Source organism: Leptosomus discolor, chromosome 2 (genome assembly GCF_034619465.1).
Source record: "Leptosomus discolor isolate bLepDis1 chromosome 2, bLepDis1.hap2, whole genome shotgun sequence".
Classification (NCBI taxonomy): domain Eukaryota; kingdom Metazoa; phylum Chordata; class Aves; order Leptosomiformes; family Leptosomidae; genus Leptosomus; species Leptosomus discolor.
Genome location: NC_141392.1, coordinates 68,051,965 through 68,076,949, shown reverse-complemented (window position 1 = coordinate 68,076,949; position 24,985 = coordinate 68,051,965). Strand labels below are relative to the sequence as shown.

The 24,985-nt window shown below is 41.3% G+C and overlaps 1 protein-coding gene across 1 annotated transcript in view; it reads left to right on the top strand.

The window, feature by feature from the left end:
- RSPO3 (R-spondin 3) overlaps positions 1 to 24,985 on the top strand; it is a 62,153-nt gene that overhangs the window by 21,234 nt on the left and 15,934 nt on the right. Inside the window, exons 2-4 of the mRNA XM_086461244.1 lie at positions 14,388 to 14,579; positions 15,943 to 16,089; positions 18,485 to 18,682. Coding sequence (XP_086317370.1) covers positions 14,388 to 14,579; positions 15,943 to 16,089; positions 18,485 to 18,682 — 537 coding nt within the window. The remainder of the gene's footprint in view (positions 1 to 14,387; positions 14,580 to 15,942; positions 16,090 to 18,484; positions 18,683 to 24,985) is intronic.

The window sequence follows — 24,985 nt, the reverse complement described above, 5'->3', positions numbered from 1 at the left end:
ATCAGGACATAGTTTAGTAACCCCTTATAAAATTATTTAATAATCTTAAAGTTGAAAATCTTTATATTAAAGAAGCAATTAAATTATCATATGTGTTGGGTCTCCTGCTGAGACACAAAGAAACAGCTGACTCCAAGCACTGTAGGAATCTTACTCCCAGATATAATGGCAGTGATTTAAAATGCACGAACATTAATTTTAAAAAGTTAATAGACTAAAGTAGTACCAAAAGCCTTTCATAAGACTTTTGAATTCACATAGCTATGCCTTTTCCTGCAGATTTAGGGAAGATATTTTTTTTTTTCATTTTTTAAAAAAGGAGAAAAGAATAATGTTTTGCTCTCTGGAACACCATGAAAAAATAGTCATTATGTTGAAAACATTTGATATTTTATTTTCTCTACTACAAAATTACCTAAAAACATTGAAAAGTTAAAAAATGAAAAATAGTTTAAACTTTGAATTAGTTAATGGCTGAGAAGTTCAAGGCATTAATTTCAAAGTAGAATGTGACAAGTTAGGCTTTTGCCTACTTCACGAAGATACATGTCTGCTCCAAGCACAAGAGCCTCTATTCACGAATGTGTCCTTAATTTTAATCAGGTATTTAAGTCTAATTGAAGTCAAGGGGTCTGTAACACATGTGTGAAGGTAACCATATGCTGATGTGCTTTTTCAAATGAGGAGGAATTTAAGCATGGACTTACACGGTAATTGTTCGAGGGTTTTTTTCAATTGAGTCTGGGTATGCAGAAAGTAGCATAAAAGGGATCAACAAACATTAAAGCTTGTTAACTTGGTGCTCAGTACTGAGGAGAAAAAGGGCCTTTTCTTTGCCTGAAATTTCTGACCTTTTTTGTTATTTTTCTTCTCCCTGTTGCTCTTTGCTCACCAACCACAGCTCTCGTTTGCTGTGGACAATTCCCAAAGGGAACATTCCTCGCTGGAGTAACTTACCCAGCTCTTTTCCTTAATTTACAGCAAGTACAGCACCCCTTGCAGAAAGCATAGCAGACCCTTTGGCCACAAGCCAGTGCTAATAGCATGTTTTCCAATAATCTAATCTCTTCAGTCACAGAGCAGAAATCAGAAAGTTAAAAGAACCGGCTTCTCAAGTTGTCTCAGTCCGCCTTTGAAATCTGTGCATGGAAAAGTTGTGCGAGTGACTACAATAAATTGTTACCACACTTGCACCCATGACTCAGTAGTTGTGTTCATAACAATCTGATGTACATGAGAGAATCCTGTATAAAGCAAGGTTTAATGTGGTGCCAGGAACAGAATCGCACACGAAGGCTTGACTGTGCAAAGAAGCCAGGAATTTCAGCCAAAGCTGAGGACATATTGTAAATATCCATGAATTAAACACCTCAACATTCCTAAGAGATAGGTATCATTTCTCCTTTGCAGATGAAGGAACTGAAGCCCAAAGATGACAAGGCCAAAACTTTTTAAGTTTGGCTCTCGAAGTGAAGCAGCAATCCTTTCACTGGGCTCCTAAATAAATAGCTGCATTTTCAGACCTCTGACCATCTGCATCTTCCATAGGCACCCTCTGAAAATCAGATTATGAAGCAGATTAGTTGTCTCACTGGAGGCCCTGGGTTTGAGAATGTGGTTGCTAATACTTTTAACTTTCCAATGCTAGAAGGGGACCATAAGCAGCCAACTTCACCTACCATCAAATCCAAGAACCCCTAGCTTTATCCAAAAGCACATAACTCAGTGGTGCCATTAAAGGGGTTTCAAATATAGGGAAAGACAAAGAAAATAGATGCTGAAAGTTCACCTGTTGCTTTCATTTTCTTCCACGCTGTTTGTTTCTTTTTTATCTGTACTGGACTGTATATATGTTTGTTTTAGGGGTGGGGAACTGATACCATCACGGTAATTTTTCCTCATTTCTAACATTAGGCAGACCTCTGGTGTCTACAGATGACATGTTGGTAACAGGGTCAATCACTCTACCCCAGGACAGAATCCCCTATACGTACAATTTTGCTTGCTGTCGCCGGGGTCATACTTGTGGGGAACTGCTACCTCTCTGTGGCAGCAAATTGCTTGACTTGCTTCATGCAACTCAATGGGGTCAAGAAGTCAGTTAAGAGGGATGTTTTCATACTAGGGCACAGTTCAACCTTTCCTTTTACTTATTGCATTTTGGCATCTGCTTGTGTCATTTTTTATCACAATTTTTGCTGCAGCAGCCCGGCATTTGGAGTGGTGTTGTTGCGGTCATCTCATATCCGAGCCCTGTTTCATGGCAGCCCAACGTGGTGCCGCAAGCCACTAGCCACCAGTCAAGCTGCCAAATATTCATCGTATTGGATGCTTTAAAAATAACTGCTGTGATTTCATGTTTTTCTAATATCTAGGGGAAGTTTGGTTTTCAGTGAAGCCTAACTAATTGTTGGTATAACTTATATTAGACAGTTCTATTTGCAGTAATGGCTTCTATTTCTATCACTTATTCCGCATCAGCTTTCCTTAATTATTTTACAGTGTGACAAAACAGAACTGAACAGTGCTCTCTTCTTCATTACTGTAGTTACTAGAAAAATGTTCTTCAATGGAGCAGTGTTGCAAAGTGCCAAGGATATTTTGCAAGCTGGCTAAGGCACCCGACACCTGAAAAAGCAGCTCTCTCAGGCCACAAAACAGCACATGGACCATTTTGTTTTGTAGCAGGTTGGGTAGGAAGGGGTGTCTCACAAATTTGTACTTGCATATGCAGCATAAGGTTAAACATGAGCCCTTGGGATGCTGTGATCCAGCCTAAAATATGTGACTCCTGCCATTGTTATTGGTGAAATACTTCAGCAAAAGTATATTTTTAAGACCACTTTTTCAGTTGTGCATAAAAAGCGTCAGATATCACTTTGGATGTGCATCAGCAATATTAAATAATATATCAGATAAATAAAAACCAGTCATCCCTAAAAGTAATAATTCATAGATTAACCATTAATCTTTCCAAATGTTTTTGTCTTCAGTTTAGGTTAAAGTAGTTTTAAAAATAAATAAGTGGGTTCTTTTTCATATTTTTTTCTGTCGTAGAAAAATATTAAAGTGGCTTCAAAACCTTTGACTTTACAATCTTACTATAAAATGTTTAATAACACTCATAACACTAACCCTAAATTTTCTAGATATTTAATTCTTGGGTTTATATATAATTATATAACTAACTTTGTTTTTCTTAACCTAATATTGTCAATAGGTGGCCTCAGTTTATTTATTTTTTTTACTTTAGAATTTCCTTTTTCTTTTAAATTATTCTATATCTTACCATTCCTTACCACCTTGACATTGTTACTACTATTATTTCAAATTAAGGCCACTCGGAGAATCATCAACAGAACAAAATTCCATAGAACATATCACTCTTTAAAAAAAGAAATACTTTAATGTAATTTTGTCCATATTTTTTTTTCAAAAACCCCAAGTATTCCCAGCAACGTGAAACATTATCTTTTAATCTTTTATGGAATAGTTCATAATTTTTTGCATTTTATGGCAATTCTGCAGGAATCTCACTTTTGAAGATCTTTGTGAAACAGGATTCCCATCATCCCCTGTAGGTGTGATCCTTACATGCTGACATCGAAGCAGAGCAAAACATTCCTGGAGAGCTTTAATCAATTAAACTGATTTCCTGGTTGCTGCACATCCTCTCCAGGGCATCCTCAAGAGGCTGGAGCAGCCTGGCAGCTTTCAGCCTTATGTTGCAAGGGAGGTGGTGGCCATGGGGCTCCTCTTAGAGGGAAGAGTATGGGTGAAGGTGGGAATGGGGGACAAGGGGGGTGTCTTCTACGCTGGAGGTGGCAGAAAGGCAACAACAGGCCATTTTGGCCTCTGCCTGGACCTCTTTGTGCCACTAAGGCACACGATAGGATTGCTGCAAGTAAACCATCTTTAGAGGGAAAGCTGTGATCGGCTGGCTCACTGACCACTGAGGTCATAATGGCACTTCCTGCCATTTACCTGCGCGGCTGCACAGGGCTCACCCCGTCTGTGCAGCCACTGGCTACGACAGTCATGAACAACCCCGCACAGTCTGCGGCTTCTATTTTCAAATACAACCTGTGCATAAGGTTTCAATTAATTTAACTATCTGGAAAGTTTGATGTGTCAGCATTATACCATTAATTGGTTTCGGGATAAAGAACATGCTTTTACAGATGTTACACTAAAAAAAAAACACCCCAAGAAGTTTTAACTCATTTTCTCTTGCAATCAGCTGATCTGACTGGTACACAAATCCTCAGAGAAATGGTGATACACCACCACATAAAAAATGAACTGCATCCCTGCTTAAGCACAAAATAGATGATAGCTTTGATTTCATCGCTAGCACCCCAATAATTCAGCTCAAATACTTCCTCACATGGCTTTAGCTCAGCTGTAAACTGCCTGCTGTGTATCATTGCAGTGATGTTAGACGTATTACGTTTTTGTGGAAGTGAATGATGCTTGATGTGAGTACTAAATTTCTTTCATGTGGGTCAGCGTGTGAGGCAGTGAAGCCAGTTGGGAGGGGAAGGCTCAAACTTCAAAGGGAGGACAGCACACAGAAGGGTTGATGAAACAAGCCCTAACTACGTGCCATTCATAGTTACTTCACAAGAACAGCCAGGCACACAGAGCTGTTGAAATGAGTCAGTTTCTCACGAATTGGATGCCTACTTAAATCTCGCCCATCCTATTACTTAATCGAAATCAAAACAGGCCATCCAATCACACTGCCCTCTAAAAAAACAGGTAACTGTACTCTGAACCATGGACTACCCTAATGTTGTTTAACAAATTAGTGAAATCCTCACCCCTGCCTCTTTGCAGAAGTTTTGCCATTGACTTTGATGGGACAGGACTTCTGTCAGTGAGATCGAGCTGACTGGTGATGAAGTCTCTTGTCTGTTTTCAATCAGAGTTGAATTTGATTTCATATCATACCATTCATGCTTTGCACTCAAAACCTTTCAACTTCTATTTTTAGACTGGCATGGGTCCCAATGGCATGAGGGAAAGGTGAAAACAATTGGGTCATCATTTGCTGAGCGCTGATAGCATATTCATCGCCACACAGCACTACAGCAGAAGAAGCAGTCACTAGAGCTAGGATTTTAATCATTAATTTAAACTTGGAATTTTTGGACAGAATTTTGTGTCACTGACAGATGGATGGTCTGGTCAGCCTGCAGAATTTACCCTTTTTCCCTTATGACAACTTGAGATCAGGTTTTCCCTTGTTACAAGTTGTAGATAACAATTTCTAGAGACCTTCCAGCACTGTGATACTCTTTAGTATCTATACTGTGGGTTCAAATCTTGATGTGAGACTTGAATGTAAAGAGACAAGTTCTGCTTCAGTGTTTGCAGGCATCAGTCCAGAACAGTTCCACTGCAAACAATATACTTCAGAGTTTTTAGTTATCTTCAGTATGGTATGAATTTAATCGTCACACAGAAAAAATTATTTCATGAAGTACAGACTTTTGATCAGTTCCACTTAGGAAAATATACAAAATTGAGAGGATATTAAATAATTGACCAAAGGCACATCTCAGCATCGCCAAAGCAGTGGGCTGGCATGCTGTCTGGCTTATTAATTTTTTAACGCTGTAAACATGGTAGTAGAAAATCATAGCTTCAACATGGGATTACAGGCTTTTGCTGTCTAAACCCTTCTCCCTAGTCCCCAGCATGGAAAGTAAAATCTGTTACATCCTGCTGTTCTTTCTGTGGTTTCTGAAACAAAACTTTGAGAGAAAAACTCTGGTCTCAAAAGACCCTGTGGGAAACGAGAAACTTGCAAATGCTACTGTAGTTGTGTAATGTTGACAGTATGAGCTGAGTGATCCTTATACAGCTTGGAAGTACACGAGCATCTGTGTAATACGCAACAAAAAAAGTCTCTGGTATGTTAAAGGAACAAAACGGGAGAAGCAAGTGGGGGGATAGGCTCTGTTGCCACCAGGACAGCCTAAGCACCAAGGAGCTTTGTTAGAAACATGTGAAGATAGGTAGAACGCTAGCATCAAATAGAAAATCAAGCAGAAAGACTGTATATTTTAAAGAATGAGCATGTGCAATATACAGCTCTGCTTTTTTACTTGATAGAAGTGTGTGTGTCTCGTAGTGAACAGATTGGGGAGTCATGGGAATGACAGTGATGTTGACAACTTTTTTTTGGAGTTCTGTCTGCATAGGACCAGTGTAAAATCAACTGGGAATCTTCATGACAGCATCTTGCAGGATTAGAGTATTAAAATACTATCTAAATATATGTGCATCAAATATAATCTCTTTCCAAAATTCCCGCCTCCTTCTTTCATCTCAGCACAGATGCTTATTTGCAAGTAGCTGAGCCTGATAAGTGTCATGACATGTTGGTTATACAACTATTAGGTTACTACTCTTTATAGATCCCGTACTTTCCCTTCTAAAACAGGTCTTCCTATCTAGACAATGAGGAGGAGATAATGTAATTCAGATTTCCATTTTTAGAGAAGATTCATAATGTATAGTCTTGAAGGCTGGGTATTTGGAAAAAACTACAGCTGACTCTAAAAGTAAGATCTGTAGTTGCTTATAGGATTTATGATGGAGTGTCTAACAAGGGAAGAGCTACAGAAATCATATGTCTGGACTTCTGTAAGGCCTTTGACATAGTTCCCCACAACATCCTTCTCTCTAAGTTGGAGAGATGGATTTGATGGGTGGGCTGTTTGGTGGATGAGGAATTGGTTGGATGGTTGCATCCAGAGGGTAGTGGTCAATGGCTCAATGTGCAGATGGAGATGGGTGACGAGTACTGTCCCTCAGCGGGTCATACTGGGACCAGTGTTGTTTAGTATCTTTATCAATGACATAGACAGTGGGATCAAGTGCACTCTCAGCAAGTTTGCAGATGACACCAAGTTGAGTGGTGCAGTTGACACACCTGAGGGATGGGATGCCATCCAGAGGGATCTGGACAAGCTTGAGAAGTGGGCCTGTGTGAACATCATGAGGTTCAACAAGGCCAAGTACAAGGTCCTGCACCTGGGTCAGGGCAATCCCCAGTATCAATACAGGGTAGGGGATGAAGGGATGGAGAGCAGCTCTGCTGAGAAGGACTTGGGGGTACTGGTGGATGAAAATCTGGACATGATCCAGGAATGTGCGCTCACAGCCTAGAAGGCCAACTGTATCCTGGGCTGCATCAAAAGAAGTGTGGCCAGCAGGTCGAGGTGATTCTCCCCCTCTACTCTGCTCTGGTGAGACCCCCCCTGCATCACTGCGTCCAGCTCTGGAGTCCTCAGCATAAGAAAGACATGGACCTGTTGGAGCGAGTCCAGAGGAGGGCCACAAAAACAATCAGAGGGCTGGAGCACCTCTCCGGTGAGGAAAGGCTGAGAGAGTTGGGGTTGTTCAGCCTGGAGAAGAGAAGGCTCCAGGGAGACCTTATTGTGACATTCCAGTACATAAAGGGGGCCTACAGGAAAGATGGGAGCAATCTTTTTAGCAGGGCCTGCTGTGATAGGACAAGGAGTAATAGTTTTAAACTGAAAGAGGGTAGATTTAGGTTAGATGTAAGGAAGAAATTTTTTTACAATGAGGGTGGTGAAACACTGGACCAGGCTGCCTGGATAGGTGGTAGAAGCCCCATCCCTGGAAACATTCAAGGTGAGGTTGGACAGGGCTCTGAGCACCCTGATCCAGCTAAAGATGTCCCTGCCCATGGCAGAGGCGTTGGACTAGATGACCTTTAACTGTCCCTTCCAACCCAAACTATTCTGTGATTCTGTGGTTCTATGTTTCTACGATCCTATGATTTAGAACTTGATGTAAGAAGGTATTGTGTGACTTGGTCCTACCTCTACCATCACTACCAGGGTGCTTAAGACAACTTGTCTCAAGGATCCTCTTTGGTTCCTATACTGGTTAAACTTCCTGGATCCCTGAATTTTGGTGGTGCTTCATAGTACATGGGAAAAAAAAAGCCAATTTCCCTTCTCTCTCCATGAAAAGAATTTTTCAGTTTATTTACAAAACTCTCTGGAATGAGAACGAGCCATTTGTGGTTGCTGTGGCTGATTTCTGTTGTGCTGAAGATGCTAGGAAACTGCATAAAACTCTGCACCCCTAGTGAGATTTTTTAGCCTGTTGATGGTCTTTCTAACCAAATTCAGGGGAAATGTGTTCTGGCAGCCAGTATGCTTAATTTTCAGGATCATTTTGCCAGACATGTGTTTAATAATGATGAGGCATTCCCCAGCGAGATCTTGGCCTCTTTGGGCTGAGGGCCTCCTTGCTTGTAGACACCACTACAAAATGGTTACAGATACTCCCTGAGACTGTGGGACAGTCCCGTACTCATGTTTCTGTTGCTCTTTAGAACTGTTGACACTTGGTGAACAAAATAGGTTGGTTTCTTTTCCCTCAGATGGGAAGGGCCTCTTGAGGAGGAAAATATTCTGTCAAGCCCAGTGGATGTTTGAGGAACTTTTTTTTAAGTCCTGATGTGATCTTTTTCCTTCAAAACACAAGAGGACACTTGAGAATCTTCTTTGTTTTGTACCACCGTGTTTTGTACCATAGAAGGCAGCAATGCTCTGAAGTAAAATCGAAGCCAGGCAAATCTCTGGAGGAGTTACTATCCTCTTAGAAAGAAATCTTAAAGTATTTGTGAAGCACAAATCACAAAGAGAAACAGAAGATGTTAAGTTTTTAACAGTTGGCTTTTAGACTGATTTTTCCTCTTTGCTCCTTTTGTGGCTGCCTCTCCTTTCAAGGCCACCTCAGACTCCTGTAGATCCAGGGGAAGCTGGAGGGAGAGTGCACATTCCTCAGCTATCACCACTGGTTCTGTTGCATCCCAGAAAACTTATGGCAAATCCACTGTAGCAATTGCCGTGTATGGGTCTATCTTCCCCACAGAGCCCAGCTGCTACCCCATGATAACACATCAAGTCTCTTGCCTCCCTGTGGGTGATTTAAGGCTAAGCAATCGAGAAGAGCTTAGGCTGCAAGATTGAGCTCAGGTTTCGTCTTGGCCCAGGCTGGCAGTCTATTTAGTAGTGACAATATAAACTTATCAAACCCATGTGCACTTGCTGTCCCAGTGCTGTCCCACCACTCCCGGGCTTTCCCCTTGCTCCACACTGCATGTTGCCTACATGTTGGTTCTGTGTTTTTGCCCCACCATTGTTCCATTTCTAACACATTTCCACACAGAGAAACACTGTCCAAGAAAGAGTCTGAGGAAATACGCTGTGGTTTGCAGACTGAATTCCTTAATGACTTTCTCATTAGAAGAGCTGACTGCCAAATGCTGTTTGTGTTTGCCTAAAGGACGGTCTGCATGATTAAAAGTACCTCCGCTTTACATGAAGTATTGTTTTCAGGCCACTTCCACATGCAGCTGCTTTGCACTAGGCAAGAGAGAGAGAAATGAACGCCAGCGAAAGCACGGAGCGATCAAGCGACACGAGAACCCATGGGATATCCTGTCCCAAATACCCCACCACCAACAGGGGTAGTGTCCACGTGGGTGCTGCATGGTGGGTAAAGCCAAGGCAGGGCCTGGGTCTTGCAGTGAGGGGCAGCCCAACCAGCGAGGCTGAATTCCAGAGCAGCTCTGCTGTGAAAATATTTCCTGTGAGAATGTGCAAGCTCAAGAAACCAGGAGTAGCAGCAGCTCTCTAGCAGGGATGGATTTCAGTTGTCTAGCATGTCCATTTCAAGAGCGAGCCTGTAGATGGACATCTTGTCATTGAAGACTGGTGATGAGGCAGTTCACCACAGCTGTACCAAATGGGCAAAAGAATATTCTTTTATCCCGAGCTTTTCCCTTGGCTGTCAGAACATATGCCCACCTGGATTCCTCCTGCATTCTCTTATTTTCTTTTTTTGATCTCATAAATTTTAATCTATATATAAATTGATAGTAAAATTTCATTGAGAAGGTTGTAGAATTCATCTGCTGCATGCCATCAAAATCTCTTATCGTCTTGTCATTGAAAGTTCAGATTTAAATTCAGCTACTTGTCCCTAACTTTCCATTTTTAACAGAGAGACCACAACTCATTGTTTCCAGAGAAGGGCTTTGGAAAATATTCTGAGAAAGGAAAATCCCCAGTGATTCCATTTGCTAATGAGGCTTAAAGCTAATATCTGGACAAACAGCTTACACAAAAAAAGGCCTCCAAGCCAGAAAGGGCTTAAAGCCAGGCAGCGAAAGAGAATAGTTCAAGATTAACTTAGTGTCTTCTCTGATCTCCAGTATTTAGGTTTTGTAAAAAAAAAAATGGAGGCATGGATTCTGGACTGAAAGCCAGTCACGAGCCAGCACATACATACTTTGTACCTGATGAGTTAGCAGGCCTGGCTGATCCTTGTGTGTGAGATGGAGAAGAACTTGTCTGTGGGTCTCTGTGCTCCCACCATTTGCTTTGCCCATTGCTGTGCTGTATTTTCCACCCTTCAGAGTCTAGGATTTCACTGTGCTCAAAGAGTGTTTGAATACAAAAGGGCAGACTGCTCGATGGCCGGTAGAGTCACCTCTAATAGCAGACACTGCTCCTAACAGCCCATGCATAGAATACTTCACCCTCACCGAAGTCAGTTCTGAGGGTTGTCAAGAATTTTTTATATTTCATTTTATTTGTCTTCATAATGGAGCAGGTTGTATCAAAGATCAAGTGATCATAAGCGCAAGCATTTCTTGGACCCGTTTGCAACACTAAAGCCCAGACCTCCCAGTTCTGCAGCCAGTGCCTAACCCACGAGGCCGCAGCAACTGCCCCTCTGACAAGAGACTGAAGATCTCTCTGCCCCGCTTACGACATCTAAAACTTGTGGCTAACAGGAGTGGTCTGCGCTTTCCTAGTCTTTTTTCACCTGTAGACTTCAAAGCGTTTCTTAAAGCGGATATACATTACTTACCCATTTCTACTGTTGACCTAAGTATAGAAATTTGAAGGAATGCTTACACCAGGTGTACTGTGGCTGGATTTCACCAGATGGGGTTTATGTTTCCAGCTTGTTGAGGCACATCACTTAAACTCTGAGCTCACAGTGTCTGATATGGAGGAAAAAAGGAGTAAAATTTCTGGTTGCTTCCTAGTCGTTATAGTGCACAGTTGCTGAAGTGCTTGAGATCTGCAGGCACTAACACCTTGCTGCAATGAGAGATGAATAGGGCCAGTTCTGCACTCAGCAGTGATAAATTCCCTGCCTGTGGCAGGATGGTGTTTCAGAGCCTGAGTTCGCCCCATTTCCTTCTAGAATCCCTTTGACCCTACTTGGCCTCCGCAGGAGGTGAGGGACCAGCCCTTACATTGCAGGGATCAGACAAGCACCTGGATCTGAACCAGAGAGGGAGGAGGCTGAGAGGTAACAAGAATGAGATCTTCAGCTGGAGCTTGGAGATGCCTTATTTCAAACGTGCTATCTCACTTTTTAGGCACAAATATTTTTCCTCCATCATTTATCTTCTCTCAAGTTCAATGATGAAGCCCAGTGTTGTGCTTTCAATCAGTACCAATTTCTGGAGTGCTCAGCTGCCCCTGCTTTGCTTCTTGCCTGAGACAGAACAAGGGTCTAGCTAGCATTCAGAGCAAGCACAATGAGAGACAGTTTTATTACACAGATACAAGGCTCAAAGAAATGCCAGGCACAACAGGAGACAATCCAAAAAGGATTCCTTTAATAGGTTTTAAGAGAAAAAATTTCTTTCTTAATTTAAAATGTCAATTCTGACTTTTCATTGAGACTTTTGCTCTATGCATGTCCAAGAACAGGAGCTTGTTTTGCGTCACACGTCGAGTTATATATAACATGGCATGAAATCAACCTTTAAATGGAGCTTGACTTACATATTTTTACTTATTCCTTGCTCAGTAATACTAACAATATGATTCTCCATTTGGAAATTCAGGCTTTTTTTGCCATGTTATGTGTATGAGATATATCTGGGATGCATGAAAGGAGGCAGAAATTGTGAAAATGGCTAGGAGTACATTTTATTTTATAGTTAATACTTCTGGAGTTAAAGGGGAGATGGAAATTGGCCATGCAAAGGATCTTAGCTACAGAGAATGATCATCTTTTGGTAATAAAGTATTGCCTGTCTCAAGGGCTCACACACACAGCTTGACGTCAGAGCAGTTGCACATAATGTTTTCTCTGTCAAGAGAATCTGTTCATAATGACGTATCACAGGTGCTCACACATAATATGTTTCCCATCAAAAGTGATCATCCGTATTTTATATAGCAGCTCTGATGACAAATATTTTGTACTTCAGCTACTTTCTCTTCCCTCTGTCAGACTTAATGAGGGAAAGTCATGGATGGTTTTAAAATAATGCCAGCTTCTTAGATCACGGTGCCATGTTTGCCTTTGAAAGTAGCTTCATAAAAAAGCCACAAGACAGGAGAGAGAGAGACAAGGACATTTTGATTTACTTAACTTTATAAAGAAAGCACATTTTTCAGGCTCTTAATTTCAAAATCAGTATACTTTGGAATCTTTGGAATCTAATCAGAAAAAAAAATGTGCTATACTTATCGAGCATTCAGTATATTTTGAGAGTCTAGTGAAAGCAATTCTGATAACTGAATTGTGATTGGAGCTTCTTACTATGCAGAATGACGTTTATTTTCATAGTACTGGTGTGTCCTAACGGTTAAAACACTTTCTTCCAGGTTGTTCTACGAAGTGAGTGCCTCAGGGAGCACAGAGAATTGGGTTCTTATATTCTCATTGAAATTGCTTGTCTGCAGCATGGCCAAAGTTTGCTCTTCTCCTACGTGTTGAGCCCTGATGAGAGAAATAACCTTCATTCCTCATTCTGTTAATGAAAGAGGAAAAGTGAACTTGAACTCCCTTTGAGGTTTCTCAGATTGCACGACTGGTCATTGAAACCTCAGAGCATAGAGGAGCACTTTCCCCATACATGGGCTGTGTCTTTTCTGCCAAAACTGTTTGTGAACAAAGTACAGAGGTATTCCTGAACTTCCCTGCCACCAGGCAAACTCCCCTGAGCTAGCAGAAATTGGTGGCTTTCAACCTGTAAGCCATGGATTCATATGGGCTTCTGCTCTGCCTCCAAAGGATCCACAGAAGGGAGCTGACAAAAGCAAGTTCATTGTGTATGCAAGCTATTTAGCAGTGTCTGCAGATAAAAACAAAATCAAAACACTAAAGTAGGCAATCAAAGTATGGCACGTGCATATTTACAAAATTATCACTGGCCTGAGGAGAAGGCAGAACAGGAAGCCAATAATATTTACAAAGACAGTTTACAAATGTAAATGAGGATTGGATTTCTCTTACATATGAAACATAACCAGATGTCTCAGGTTGAGAGACGAAAGCTTACACTTAGAAAAATGCCTGGGTTTTTCATAGAAGATGAGGCCAGAAAAGAGGGGACACAGGGTCCGGAGCTATTTGATGCTTAATTATTTTTCAGATCCAACACCTATTTAAGAATGCAACCATGAAGGAATTAAAAGCAGGTAACAACTTCTCATGTACAGGAAGACACAAAACATTACTCTCTACCACTGAGAAGTAATACACTGATTAATGTCTGCTGCTGAAAAAAGTCTGCAATAGCATCCTCTGTTCTGCTACCCCCAAGCCCCTAAAGAAGAACTGAATAGTCTTAAGCAGTGAGAGTAATAAGTTTGCCTTTCCTTGTCTGAAGAATTAGAACAATTCAATTGAAAGGCAAATATAATCCTACCTATGCTCCATGCTGGGACTGGAGCAGGGTAAATGCCACAGTTAAGTCTGAACATCAGGTTGCAATTGTTAGAGATTAAAAACATGCCAGAGAGAACATTCCAGAGGAAGAAGGAGGGTGAGAAGGATGGCTCTCCTGTGTCTTTTTATTAAGGCAAATTAGCATCAGATCTTACACGGGCATATTCCTGCACAGCAGAACTCAATCAAATGGCATTTAGTCAATGAAGGAAATTATATACTAGGCTGATGTTTAATCATCCAGCTAGGAAAAGCAAAGATAAGTGAACACATATTTATCTGCTGAGCCAAGTGCATGCAAGGCAGAAAAGCCACTGAAAATAACTAAAAGAAAAATAGCAATTGTCTAGGATGCTGCTGTTCTATAAAATCTATTTCAAAAGTAATTTGCTGTTAGCTGTTTCTGCAAGATATGAGCACATCAGCTGAGCTTCTCATTTTTATGCAGATTAATTGCTGAAATGAAATGTCAGGTTGTAAGAGACACAAGAAAAAACGAAGCAATCTTTAAGAGCTGTCAGAGAGGTGGATGGTTCAGCCTTCCAAGTACAGAGGAACCATTATTTCATGGTCTTGTCTAATATCTTGTTCTCTCACAATTTTTTTTTTTTAAATGCTTGTCTTCTCAGTGCATCCTAACGTGAGCCAGGGTTGCCAAGGAGGGTGTGCTACATGTTCTGACTACAACGGATGCCTGTCATGTAAGCCCAGGCTCTTTTTTGTTCTGGAGAGGATTGGCATGAAACAGATTGGAGTATGTCTTTCCTCGTGTCCAAGCGGATACTATGGGACGCGGTATCCCGACATTAATAAGTGTGCAAGTAAGTCCTGGGAAAAGGGGAAGCACATGGATCTGTTTGTTCTCTCTTGAATGCTGTGTCCACTTAGGAGTCAAGTCAACAGAGAAGCAGATGGACAGGCCATGTCCTTATTTATTCAGTTCTTTTATAGTAGTGCTGTAAATATTAACCCAAGCAAGAAGTTAAGGTGAAAGATGACAAAATAGCCTAAAGCTCAGGGATCCTGGCACTGCATGAATGACCCACCTAGGACCCAGGTGATGGTCTCCTCCTCCTCACCCCGATGCCTGACATCTGCAACAAGGAGAGAAGATGGCAGATGGCATTCTTTGGAAATGCGGTTTGCTCTGGTCCCTTTATAGCTTGTCTCACACTCAGTGTAGTCCTCTAAATGCCTGCAGCAGCCGTCCAGGTTTCAGCTGGCCAGGTTTCAGCCTGATTTGGGGGAAGTTACCAATTCATGTTGCCTCTGGGCTGGGAGGCAGAGAACTCAACTCTATTCCTTACCGCTCTGGCAACATTTTGACCCCACTGTATATTTTGAAATAAGAATGAACTGGAAAAGATCTCAATGTCCTCCCCACTCCTCTTTTTGTTGTTGAATTCACTATTTTTAATCCCACAGGTGATATAAAAACATAAGAGCGATGGCCAAGCAACTCTCCCACTTTTTACCTGGTAATAAAAGTTATTTAATAAGTGGACCCCAGAGTAAAGTCTTACAGAGCAACTTGACACTATAAAGCAGTGTGTGGCCTTGCATAGCAGACACAAGCTGTGCCATACACAAGTTTTTATGTAGTTCTGTTAAAAATATCTGAGAACTGGGACATCTACCACTAATGCCAATTTGGGTAGTCATATCAAGCATACATGAAATACTACGGGACACCTGTAGATTGAACATCAGGGAGTCATTTAAAAAAAGAAAAATATGTTGATGCAAAACAGTCTTAAGCAGATTCTAAATTCTGGCATGTTTTTATTTCTCCTGGATGAATGGAGATAGATAGCGTGGAACTGGCCCAGTATCTGCGCCCTGTGGGGTTAATCAGCACCTATGCTGTGTCAGTGTAAGGCAGAAGCAGTGTATCGTTATTCTGATGTGCTGTGCTCTGTCTTCTGTTTGCACAGGTCTGCAAGAAGACAAGCAGTGTGAGGCTGTTCAACATCAGGCCATCCTTATTAAATCTTCACTCATGCCAAGGTCACTTGTGGCTGGCCTCACTCTGTGTACAGGTCACAAAGAAGATCTGAATATAATTTGTTTCCTTTGAGGATTGTTTAACATTGTTAGAATTGTGTGATTCTGGTATATGTGAGAGACCCCACGGCGTTTCGTGGCAAAGAGCTACAACATTGTTGTTTACTGCTTGCATTTCAGAATGTAAAGCTGACTGTGATACCTGCTTCACCAGAAACTTCTGCACAAAATGTAAAAGTGGGTTTTACTTATACAGTGGAAAGTGCCTTGAAAAGTGCCCTGATGGGCTGGAAGCCAACAATCACACGATGGAGTGCACTAGCATCGGTAAGTCCAGCCCCCCTCTGTGTCCTGCCTGGTTTTCTCACAGGGGATGGGAGATCTAAGGAGGTCATGAGTTACAAAATCAGTTACACCAGCAGGGAAGTGCAACTTAAAATGGAAGTGTTCTGCATCAGCAGATGTATTCCCCAGCAAAACAAACTCAAGGTATTTCCCAAGTATGTCATTTCACAAGAGACACAAGCTCAGTTGTGCCCCACAAACACAGCCTTGATGCTGAGGGCAATTCTGCCTCAGGAAATAGTGCCTTTTTGGTCTGCCCTGAGGCAGAATGACATACATCTCTTACCTGCTCTGTTACGGTGTTATGCAACTTCACTAACATCAAAGGTTCAAAAATCTTGAGCCAGACCTTACATGTAGTTGAAAGATTAAAATACTGGCTGCTTTGCTTTAGCTCCCTTGTATTACCTGAGCCTTCAAAACATGCGTGTTACAACTTTTTGAAGTTCACCTTCATAAATGTGAAGGCTAGAAACTAAAACGTTAAGGAAAAAAAGAAAACAACAAAAAAAACCCCAAATGGTGAATGTGCGTAATCATCTGACTCCAGAAACTGAGGATTAAAACAAAACAGTGCCAAATAGTGTGGCACTGTCGCTGAAGGAATGAGATTGGCGACACTGGTCCTGTGACTCACTGGCTGCAGAGAAGAGACCTGCTTTTGTATCTCCCCAGCCTCTGACTCACAAGCTGCGATTATTCACGCCAGGGCAGTTTTGGAGGTCACCACACCTAACTGTCTCCTCCATCCCTCTGCCACTCCTCTGGCTGAAAGCAGAACAAGTGATATATTTGCCTCTGGGCTGCTGCAGTTGACATCCCCTGCCATGGGCATGCTGAAGCTGCAGCAAAGTTTAGCTTGTTTTAGTATGCTGGCTGTGAATTGTGGTGGCTGAGGGCTGTGAACTGCGGTGGAAGCGGTAACTTCTTCAGCCACCAGCAACCAGGGAGCACTTAGGCGCAGATTGGCCATGATGGAAATCTCCTCCCCCACAGTAACATGCACATAGCTCTCCCTGGCATCGCATGTTTTGGAGGGGAAGTAATGTAGGAATAAAAATAATGTACAGTAGTTTGGCATTTTCCTCCTCAAATACGTATTAGTTCCTGTGGTAGTGATGGGTTTTATGGTTTTATTTTCAAGCAAAGACTTTCATCTTTGAAAGAAATTCAAGGGATTATTTTTGATTCTTGATGGCTGTTTCCAAGTGCTGTAGACTTAGCTGCTTTAACAATGAGTCAATCTCAACTAGGAAAAGCCATTTAAAGCTACGGAGGAAAACCAGAACCTTTTTGTGCAAGTGAAGGCCAATTATTTTAACAGGAGAACTCCAGTGTAATATGAAAACCAAAATGACCCACGTGACAATTCACTGGAGGAAGGCTCAGAGATTGCCTGAGGTCAGATATTTTTTTAGGTTTTGAAAAATTTGGGAGTAAATTCTGGAGCTGGAAAAATGTTGACCTACAAATTCCTCATTATAGAGGAGCTCGAAGTCTTTCCTTCTTCAGCAGTGGTTTCTAGTCTTAAGCACGCATGAGAACATAAAGTAAATATAAATGTTTACTATCTTTTATCAGGAGAAGGATAGTGAGGAGATGGCACAAAAGAAGGATAGTTATTAAAAGCATGCTGTTAGCTTCCAATGTTACTCCCATTTTTGTCTACACCATTTGAACAAGTGTCCAGCTGCACACCTTTTGAGCTCCCAATAGAACAGGAAGTGCATTCAGATCACTGTGGTTTATAAACTGTAACCCGCATTTTTCTGAAAAGCTTGCACCCCTCCGACCCAAATTCTCCTTTCCTACTTACAGCTTGTATATGCTACAGATGATGGCTCTTCCACTATTTAAGCTGAATACCAAGCAGTAGATCACCAAAGATACTTGATTCTGAATGTAATGTCTTTTGATATCCGTTGGTCCTTTATAAGCCTATTGATTTTCAAATTCCACACCTTTGAGACCAGCTGCAGCAGCTTGACCCAATGACTTCACTCTCCTTTCACACAGGCATGACCAAAGTTTAATTTCACTGTAGCTACAACATTTATACCTCCACAAAACCAAAGCAACCTCAGAACAAGGCCCAGTAACTGATTTCATTAAGACCAATTGTGTTGTTGTTGCCCCATTTCAAGAATGGAATTACAAAACAGCAAATACAAAATAGTAACTGACATAATTATTTGACATCATTTTGTGCGGTATATCCTCAGCAGTCCAATTTCTGTCAATTCACTGCTGCAAATCCTGATTAACTCCATTAATTTTTGCCACCTTTTGGCTGATGCAGAATAAAATTAATGTACCGTATGCATTGTGTATACAAAAAGATATTGGCCAGGCTCAGCTTGTCCTATGTTTATTGCAGTGCACTGTGAAGCTAGTGAGTGGAGTCCATGGAGCCCTTGCACAAAGAAAGGAAAAACATGTGGTTTCAAAAGAGGAAATGAAGTAAGGGTCAGAGAGATCGTACAGCATCCGTCAGCAAGGGGCAATCCTTGCCCAGCTACAAGCGAGAGCAGAAAATGTATTGTACAAAGAAAGAGATGTCAGAAGGAAGGAAAAGGTACCACGTTATCATCATCATAATATGAGATCGGTATTGTGCTTGTTTAATAACTCACATCTGAATTCCTAGGCCTCTGTTGCAGGCTTCACCAAAGCTCCCATCGATGTGGTGTTCTTTGGGTTGGAGAGAACTGTGCCCTTGCCTGGAGTAAATAAAGTCCTAACATTGCTGAAAAAATGTGCTTTGTGTGATCTAGAGAGGACAGGGTGGGCTGGATGGGAAGGCACATTCTCTCAGTTCTGCTGAAAGAGCTGCCAAGATGAGAGGTTGCATGTGGAGCTCAGAACAAAAAGATCCATTGTAAAACATGTCATGGTGGGAGTTGTTTGTTGGGTATCGGGCAGCCAAGTTTCATACTTCAACCATTGATTCCCTCCAAACAGATTCTTATTTCATGCTTGCCTATAGGTAAGACCATAACTCTTGCAATTGCAGTGCTGTGGCCTCTCTCCCACCCTGAACTCTTTCTATTACCTCTGGCTGAACATTGTGGTCTGATCCTGCCATCAGCATCTTGCTCAAGGAGTCCCAGCATGGGAGAAAGACCACAACACTGCGTTGCAGCCAAGAGAAACTCCACTTGGTTTCACTCAATAAGCAGAACCGCCCCTCCATGAAGGTCAGCTTGTTGGACATATTCCCCATCATGGCACCTAGTGAATGGCATCCCATGAGTTAAGAATGGGAGAAGTCTATGAAGTAATAATTCATACAAAGTCCACCCAGTAGAGATTGTTGTTCAGTTGTTCCCCTTTCTCCCCTTCTTGCGGCAGGGAAGTTACTTGCTCTGTCCCCGGTGCAGTTACTCTGGTTGGCACAGGAGTGTTGATGGAATACTTCCTTTTTCCCATCCCTCCCATTTTCCCCATCCTTCCCATTTCCCCATCCCTTCTATTCCACACTTTCCTTCCAACTCAAAAGCAAGGTTTCACCCCTTTTTCAGGATGAATGGAACAAGTGGAGCACTGCCCCCAGTATGAACACCTGTGAATCAGCATGAGCTGCTGGTACCAAGTAGTAACTTACTGTTTCATTGATAAATGATTGCTAGGATTGCTGTAGATTACTTACAGAAACGTTAAAGGGGTTTGGAGCTTGTAATCCTTTTGAAGTTTGGCTTGTCCCCTAGGGATGTACCGCATGAGAAGGGAAATAATGTTAGAAAGACGATCTATGAACCAGAGAACTACATGTAACTCCCCCTCACCCAAGACCCGGCTAGATCTACTGATTTACGGGAACCTATGGGGTAGATGTCACCTCCTCCTCCTTGTGTCAGGCAGTGGCTTGAAGAGGTAGAGAGGTGTATTGGCCTCAGGGGAGCAGCCAAAGCAAGCTATTTACGGATTCTCTTGTGCTTAGAATCTATGTCCAAAATGTCCGTGCTTGCTTCTGCTGCTGCACAGCGGCTCAACTTGAAACAGCCTCTCATTAGCCCACTGTAACTGGGGGAAGAGTCTTTTTTTTTTTTTTTTTTCCTATCAAAGCTAATTTTGCCAGAGCTGAAAAATATAGGACTAAACTGTGATTTTGGAACTGTGAAACTGGTTTTTTGAGGTGCTAATGATGTTGTGTATTTGCTTATGGCAATTTGGCAATCTCTTCAGATTGGACAAGACATTTCTCTTTGAGAAATGCCTGCTGTTCCTGTGTAGTAAGTACTTTAGAAGAAACTACTCACGTATTTACTGTTAATTCTTATTTTATGGGATCTAAGCCAAACCATCCTTGAAAAATACTGCACACCACAGGAATTCATTCACAATCATTAATCTTTTTCTTTCTTTTTTTTCTACAATGCACATAAAGGTGGGGTTATTTTCTTCCTTTTGAGCAAGTCACAGACTACATTCTAGCTAGTTTTACACTGAGTAGACAATTCCTTCAAAACAAACACAGGCAGATGGAACTTATGTTCCAACTCTACCCACGCCCTTGGGATTTGTATGTCTATGTCTGGGAGCCATTTTTTTTAATGTTCTGAAATCCACCACTATATACTCCTCAGTATTCGCAAAAGCCTTTCCCATTCACTTTCATACAACTTCACAAGCAGATGAATTTAAAAATAAAAATTTTAAAAAAAGATCATTCTTAATAGAACTGAGGAATTTCACACATAAAACATCAGGTTAAAATAGCTTTAAGGGATGGATTATGGTGGCAAGCCAGGAAACAGAATTAAGCTAAAAGTTTTCCTTCTTTTCCTACTGGAATGGGGAAATGAAGCTTTCCAACTTAATCTCCAGGCAACTTATCTTCCCTACTGCCACTGTCCCTTATTACACAGAGAGAAACTTCTGTTCCCCTTTGAACAACAGAACAATTGCATGAGAAGCCAAGCCAGGCTCTGTTCTTATGGCTAGCTGTGTCCAGTCAGTGAGTGCAGAAGGAGGTAGCAATAAAAAACACTTTGGGAAAGGCAAGGGAAAGAAAATATGTTTGTATTGACTGTTAAGAAATACTGAAAACACTCTTTTGTACTGTACAACTCCCTGTTGCCACTCAGGCATTGTTTTGGAGTTTAGCTTTCACGGCATCAGCTTTTGAAGTCTAGCAGCAGACCCAGCAGTTACCATCAGTGCTGCTAATCTTTTCTCCATGGCCATGAAGAGAGAGTTAGCTTGGTCAGCCTCTGCCATTTCCATGTCGTATAGATGTCTGTGGCCGAGGGAGTTAGGGCAAAGACCACATGATGACAGGGTATGCTCGTCACAGATGCCTCAACAACTTTGCTCAAGAAGTTGAGGTCAGAGACAGGATATTAGTCAGTTAAGTTGCTATCGCACAGAAGCAAGGACATGTTTCTGGAACGGCTACACAAAACAAGATAAAATGGATGAAGAGGGGGTTTTTTTGCTTCTGTCTGCTGGTGCGTCATTAAAGCTGGTGAGATCTATTACAACTCTTATTTTTCCCTCACTGGCTATAAAATGAAGTTTTACTGGGAGAAGGTGCTAGTATTTTCAGAATGACTGCAAACAAATGGGAATAATGAGGATACAAATAGCCCGACTAGCCTAAAAGGTTCTTTTTTACTCATTTTAGCATGAAATTAGTTGATCCCAGTGTGTTCTGACACAGTAATTTCCATGTGTTTCACATACAGGCTCCTTTTATAGTTCAGTCCCAACCAAACCTCACTGTAATTTATTTCCTAATTCTCCTTTCTTAATCCCATGATGGTGAGCTCTTTGTAGTCTGCATGACTATATGATTTTAAGTTCCAGTTTCTTCTTCTTACTTTCTTTCCCTCACACATTTAATTTCATTCCTCCAGTGCACTGTTACTTTTACCTTCCCACACTTAACATCTTCTTGGCTCCTGCCTTTCACTGACAGACATACATTGAAAGTCATGTGTTTCCTGTAGCAATGTCCATTAATAGCAAACAGCAAATAGATGTTCTGGAAAAGCATAACTTGCAGAGCTCTTCAGACACTGCAAATTATCCATCAATATTATTTCTTTGCCTTAATAAATGTGCTCTGGCCAAACCCAAGTCCCTATGGTATGCTGTCTGCAAATGTGTGAGATGATTGACATTTACTGGCCAAGAGACAAATATCAGAATTGCATACAAAAGTATTTGTGGGGAAGGAGTTGCATGTTTTCACGCATGAGTAATTCTGCCAAGAAGAAAACATTCACCATATGACTTTCTGTTGAGTCCCAACTAACCCCCACAGAGAGCAGACAGTTTTAAGTGCTTTCAGAGAACATGTTCTGATCAGTTTGAAGAGACTAAAAACACTCACCATAAGAATAAATGCATAGCTATGAACAAGGAAGACATCTTAGAAAGCTGGGTATTATGCAAGCCAATAGATAGTCTACATTGCTTACACAGTTGTATTGTTGTAAACAAATAAATAATACATTTCAATTGTTGCTTGTTCATATATTGATTCACTTGCATGCTGGTGGCATTTAGATGTTCAAAGGAGAGAATCAATGTTAACTGCATCCTGTTCTGTGCAAACACAGAAAGTTCCTGTTCCTGACAGGCAAAAATTTGAGCATTAGACATGAAGACATGGTGGGATGAATGTCGAATAGCATATTTCTTTTTCACTGTGGAGTGTAGGAATTGTCACTTTGTAGAGCCTGAAAGCAGGATACTGTTATGGAAGGAAGATGGGCAATTTTAGTCAAAATTCACAGAACTACAACCCCCTGGAGGCAGAGTAACTCGTCAGTTAACGGATGGTGCTGTAAGTGGAATACATACATTATGCTGTGATATTTTTTTTAGTGTACAGCAAGAATAAGAGAGAAAGCAGTGTCTTTGCAATGAGTAGCTGAATTCTAGATGCAGACTGGTGAACAGACGGGAACCAAGGAAATAGGATCTGTTGCTGAGCATTTTCAATGAAGACGTGCATATATTTTTGTAAATAAAGCAAAATAAATGCTTCTATCTTGCACGGCATATGTGTGAATATAAAAATCCAGGTTTGATTAGAACAGCTTAGAGAACTGAGACTCAGGTCATCTCTGTTGTTCCTTTGAACCAGTTCCTCAACCCCTTACTTATATATGTCCACATAATGCTTTAAACATATAAATCAGATCACATCTGAAAACGTCTTCAGTTGTCTATGGTGTAAGGAAGGAATCCTATTGGGCATCCATCAGATTTCCAAAACCACCATTCAGCTAAAAATCCCAAGCCATTCATCAGGAATTTACTTTAGCTGAAAATAATGTAACTTAACACTAACAAACTTAAAATATTAGGTGATAAACTAATTTCACCCACTTAACTTAAACTCATTGAGTTACCCTAATGTACATGCTCTGATGCCACATGGACCCATGTAACAACAGAGCACAGAGCACTCTGGAGTCTAAACAAAGTTGACCCTTTAGTATTTCTCACAAAGGAAAGCTTCTGCAGTTGATCTCCAGTTGAGGTGCACTAATTTAATTAATAGTCAGTTAAGCTGTCCCAGGCAAACCAGAGAAAAGAAAAGATAACTCCTACTAAAAAAAAAAAGAAAGGATGCATAAGTTGCATTTCATTTTAAAATTTATGTGGAAGTACTGTAGTGAAGGAAGACATTTGAAATCAGTGGGAGTTTCACCACTTCTTCGTACAGGTTTTGATTCATGGCACATAAAATCAGGGTTTCGTGATCTTCGCAACCCACAGGAACTCCTGTGTAGCCACGTAAGACTTGCATAAATATGTGCCACATCAATGTGTTTATTCATGTGGTAATACCCATTTTTCCCAAAAAAATCTGGAACAGTTGCTTGTGCATTTTGTTGAGTTCTGTTGTCACATTGGACAATCTGAACTTGACATGGATGCGATTTTTACAGAGAGGGTTTTGCTATCTGAGAATTCAGGCAAGGAATGACAAGCTGGGACTCCACTGAGCCTCAATAGGCTTGGCAAGAGAATGATGGGATTCACTGTGCTTCAGATGGACAGCTAAACATCAGTTGTTTTTGTCAAAGCAAGGGTCATGTCAACGGTGGGGCTAATACTGCACCTGGGAAAGAGGATCCATGACACTGTTAGATGGATTCGAAGAAGGGCAAAATAATTTGCCTCCTAAAAGTGCCGGTTTCTTTCCAATGACTGTTGAGGACAGCCTAGTATGAGTGATCTAGACTTTCACCTGTTAACTTTTAAATTAAAGGGCACATTTTCTCCATTGCACAGTAATGACTTCGCAACACTGCAAAATCTAAACCAAGGTTCACCCAGGCTGAGTCTGTAAGCAAGATGAGCATGTTTCAGGGGATCCATGGGTCAGCCACAGTAAAACCAAAAAGTAGAGTTGAAAAATACTGATTCACAATACTAAATTCATTTAGTGTTGGCAAAATCAGGGCTAGAGCAGTGTTTTGTTGTGTTTGACGACAAATACTAGTGATGGCTGTACACCTGCTTATTGAAAGGTGAATTGCCCTTTACAGAACAAGCTACGCATAGTCTGTCCCTGTACATTACACACACCAAAGACAAAAGCCTCTTCCCAGGGCAATAGAGGCCCACACCAGTCCAATAATTCCCCAGTGTACTATTTTCAAACAATTTCTTCTGATTTTTTAAAAAAAAAAAAAAGGGAACTGGGGAAAATTCTGTATATTTTTGGTACTGAGTTTTTTTACTTAATCACATTTAAGTCCTAAGCATTGCTACGTGGGAAAGTAAGATATTCCAGTCATAGCTCACCCCAAAAGTCACATCCTCTCCCTCATGTATAGCTCAGTGGCATTTAAAACTAGAGGGCTGGAGTATCACAGTGAGACAGGGAGACATCACAGTGCACAGTTCGCTCGTA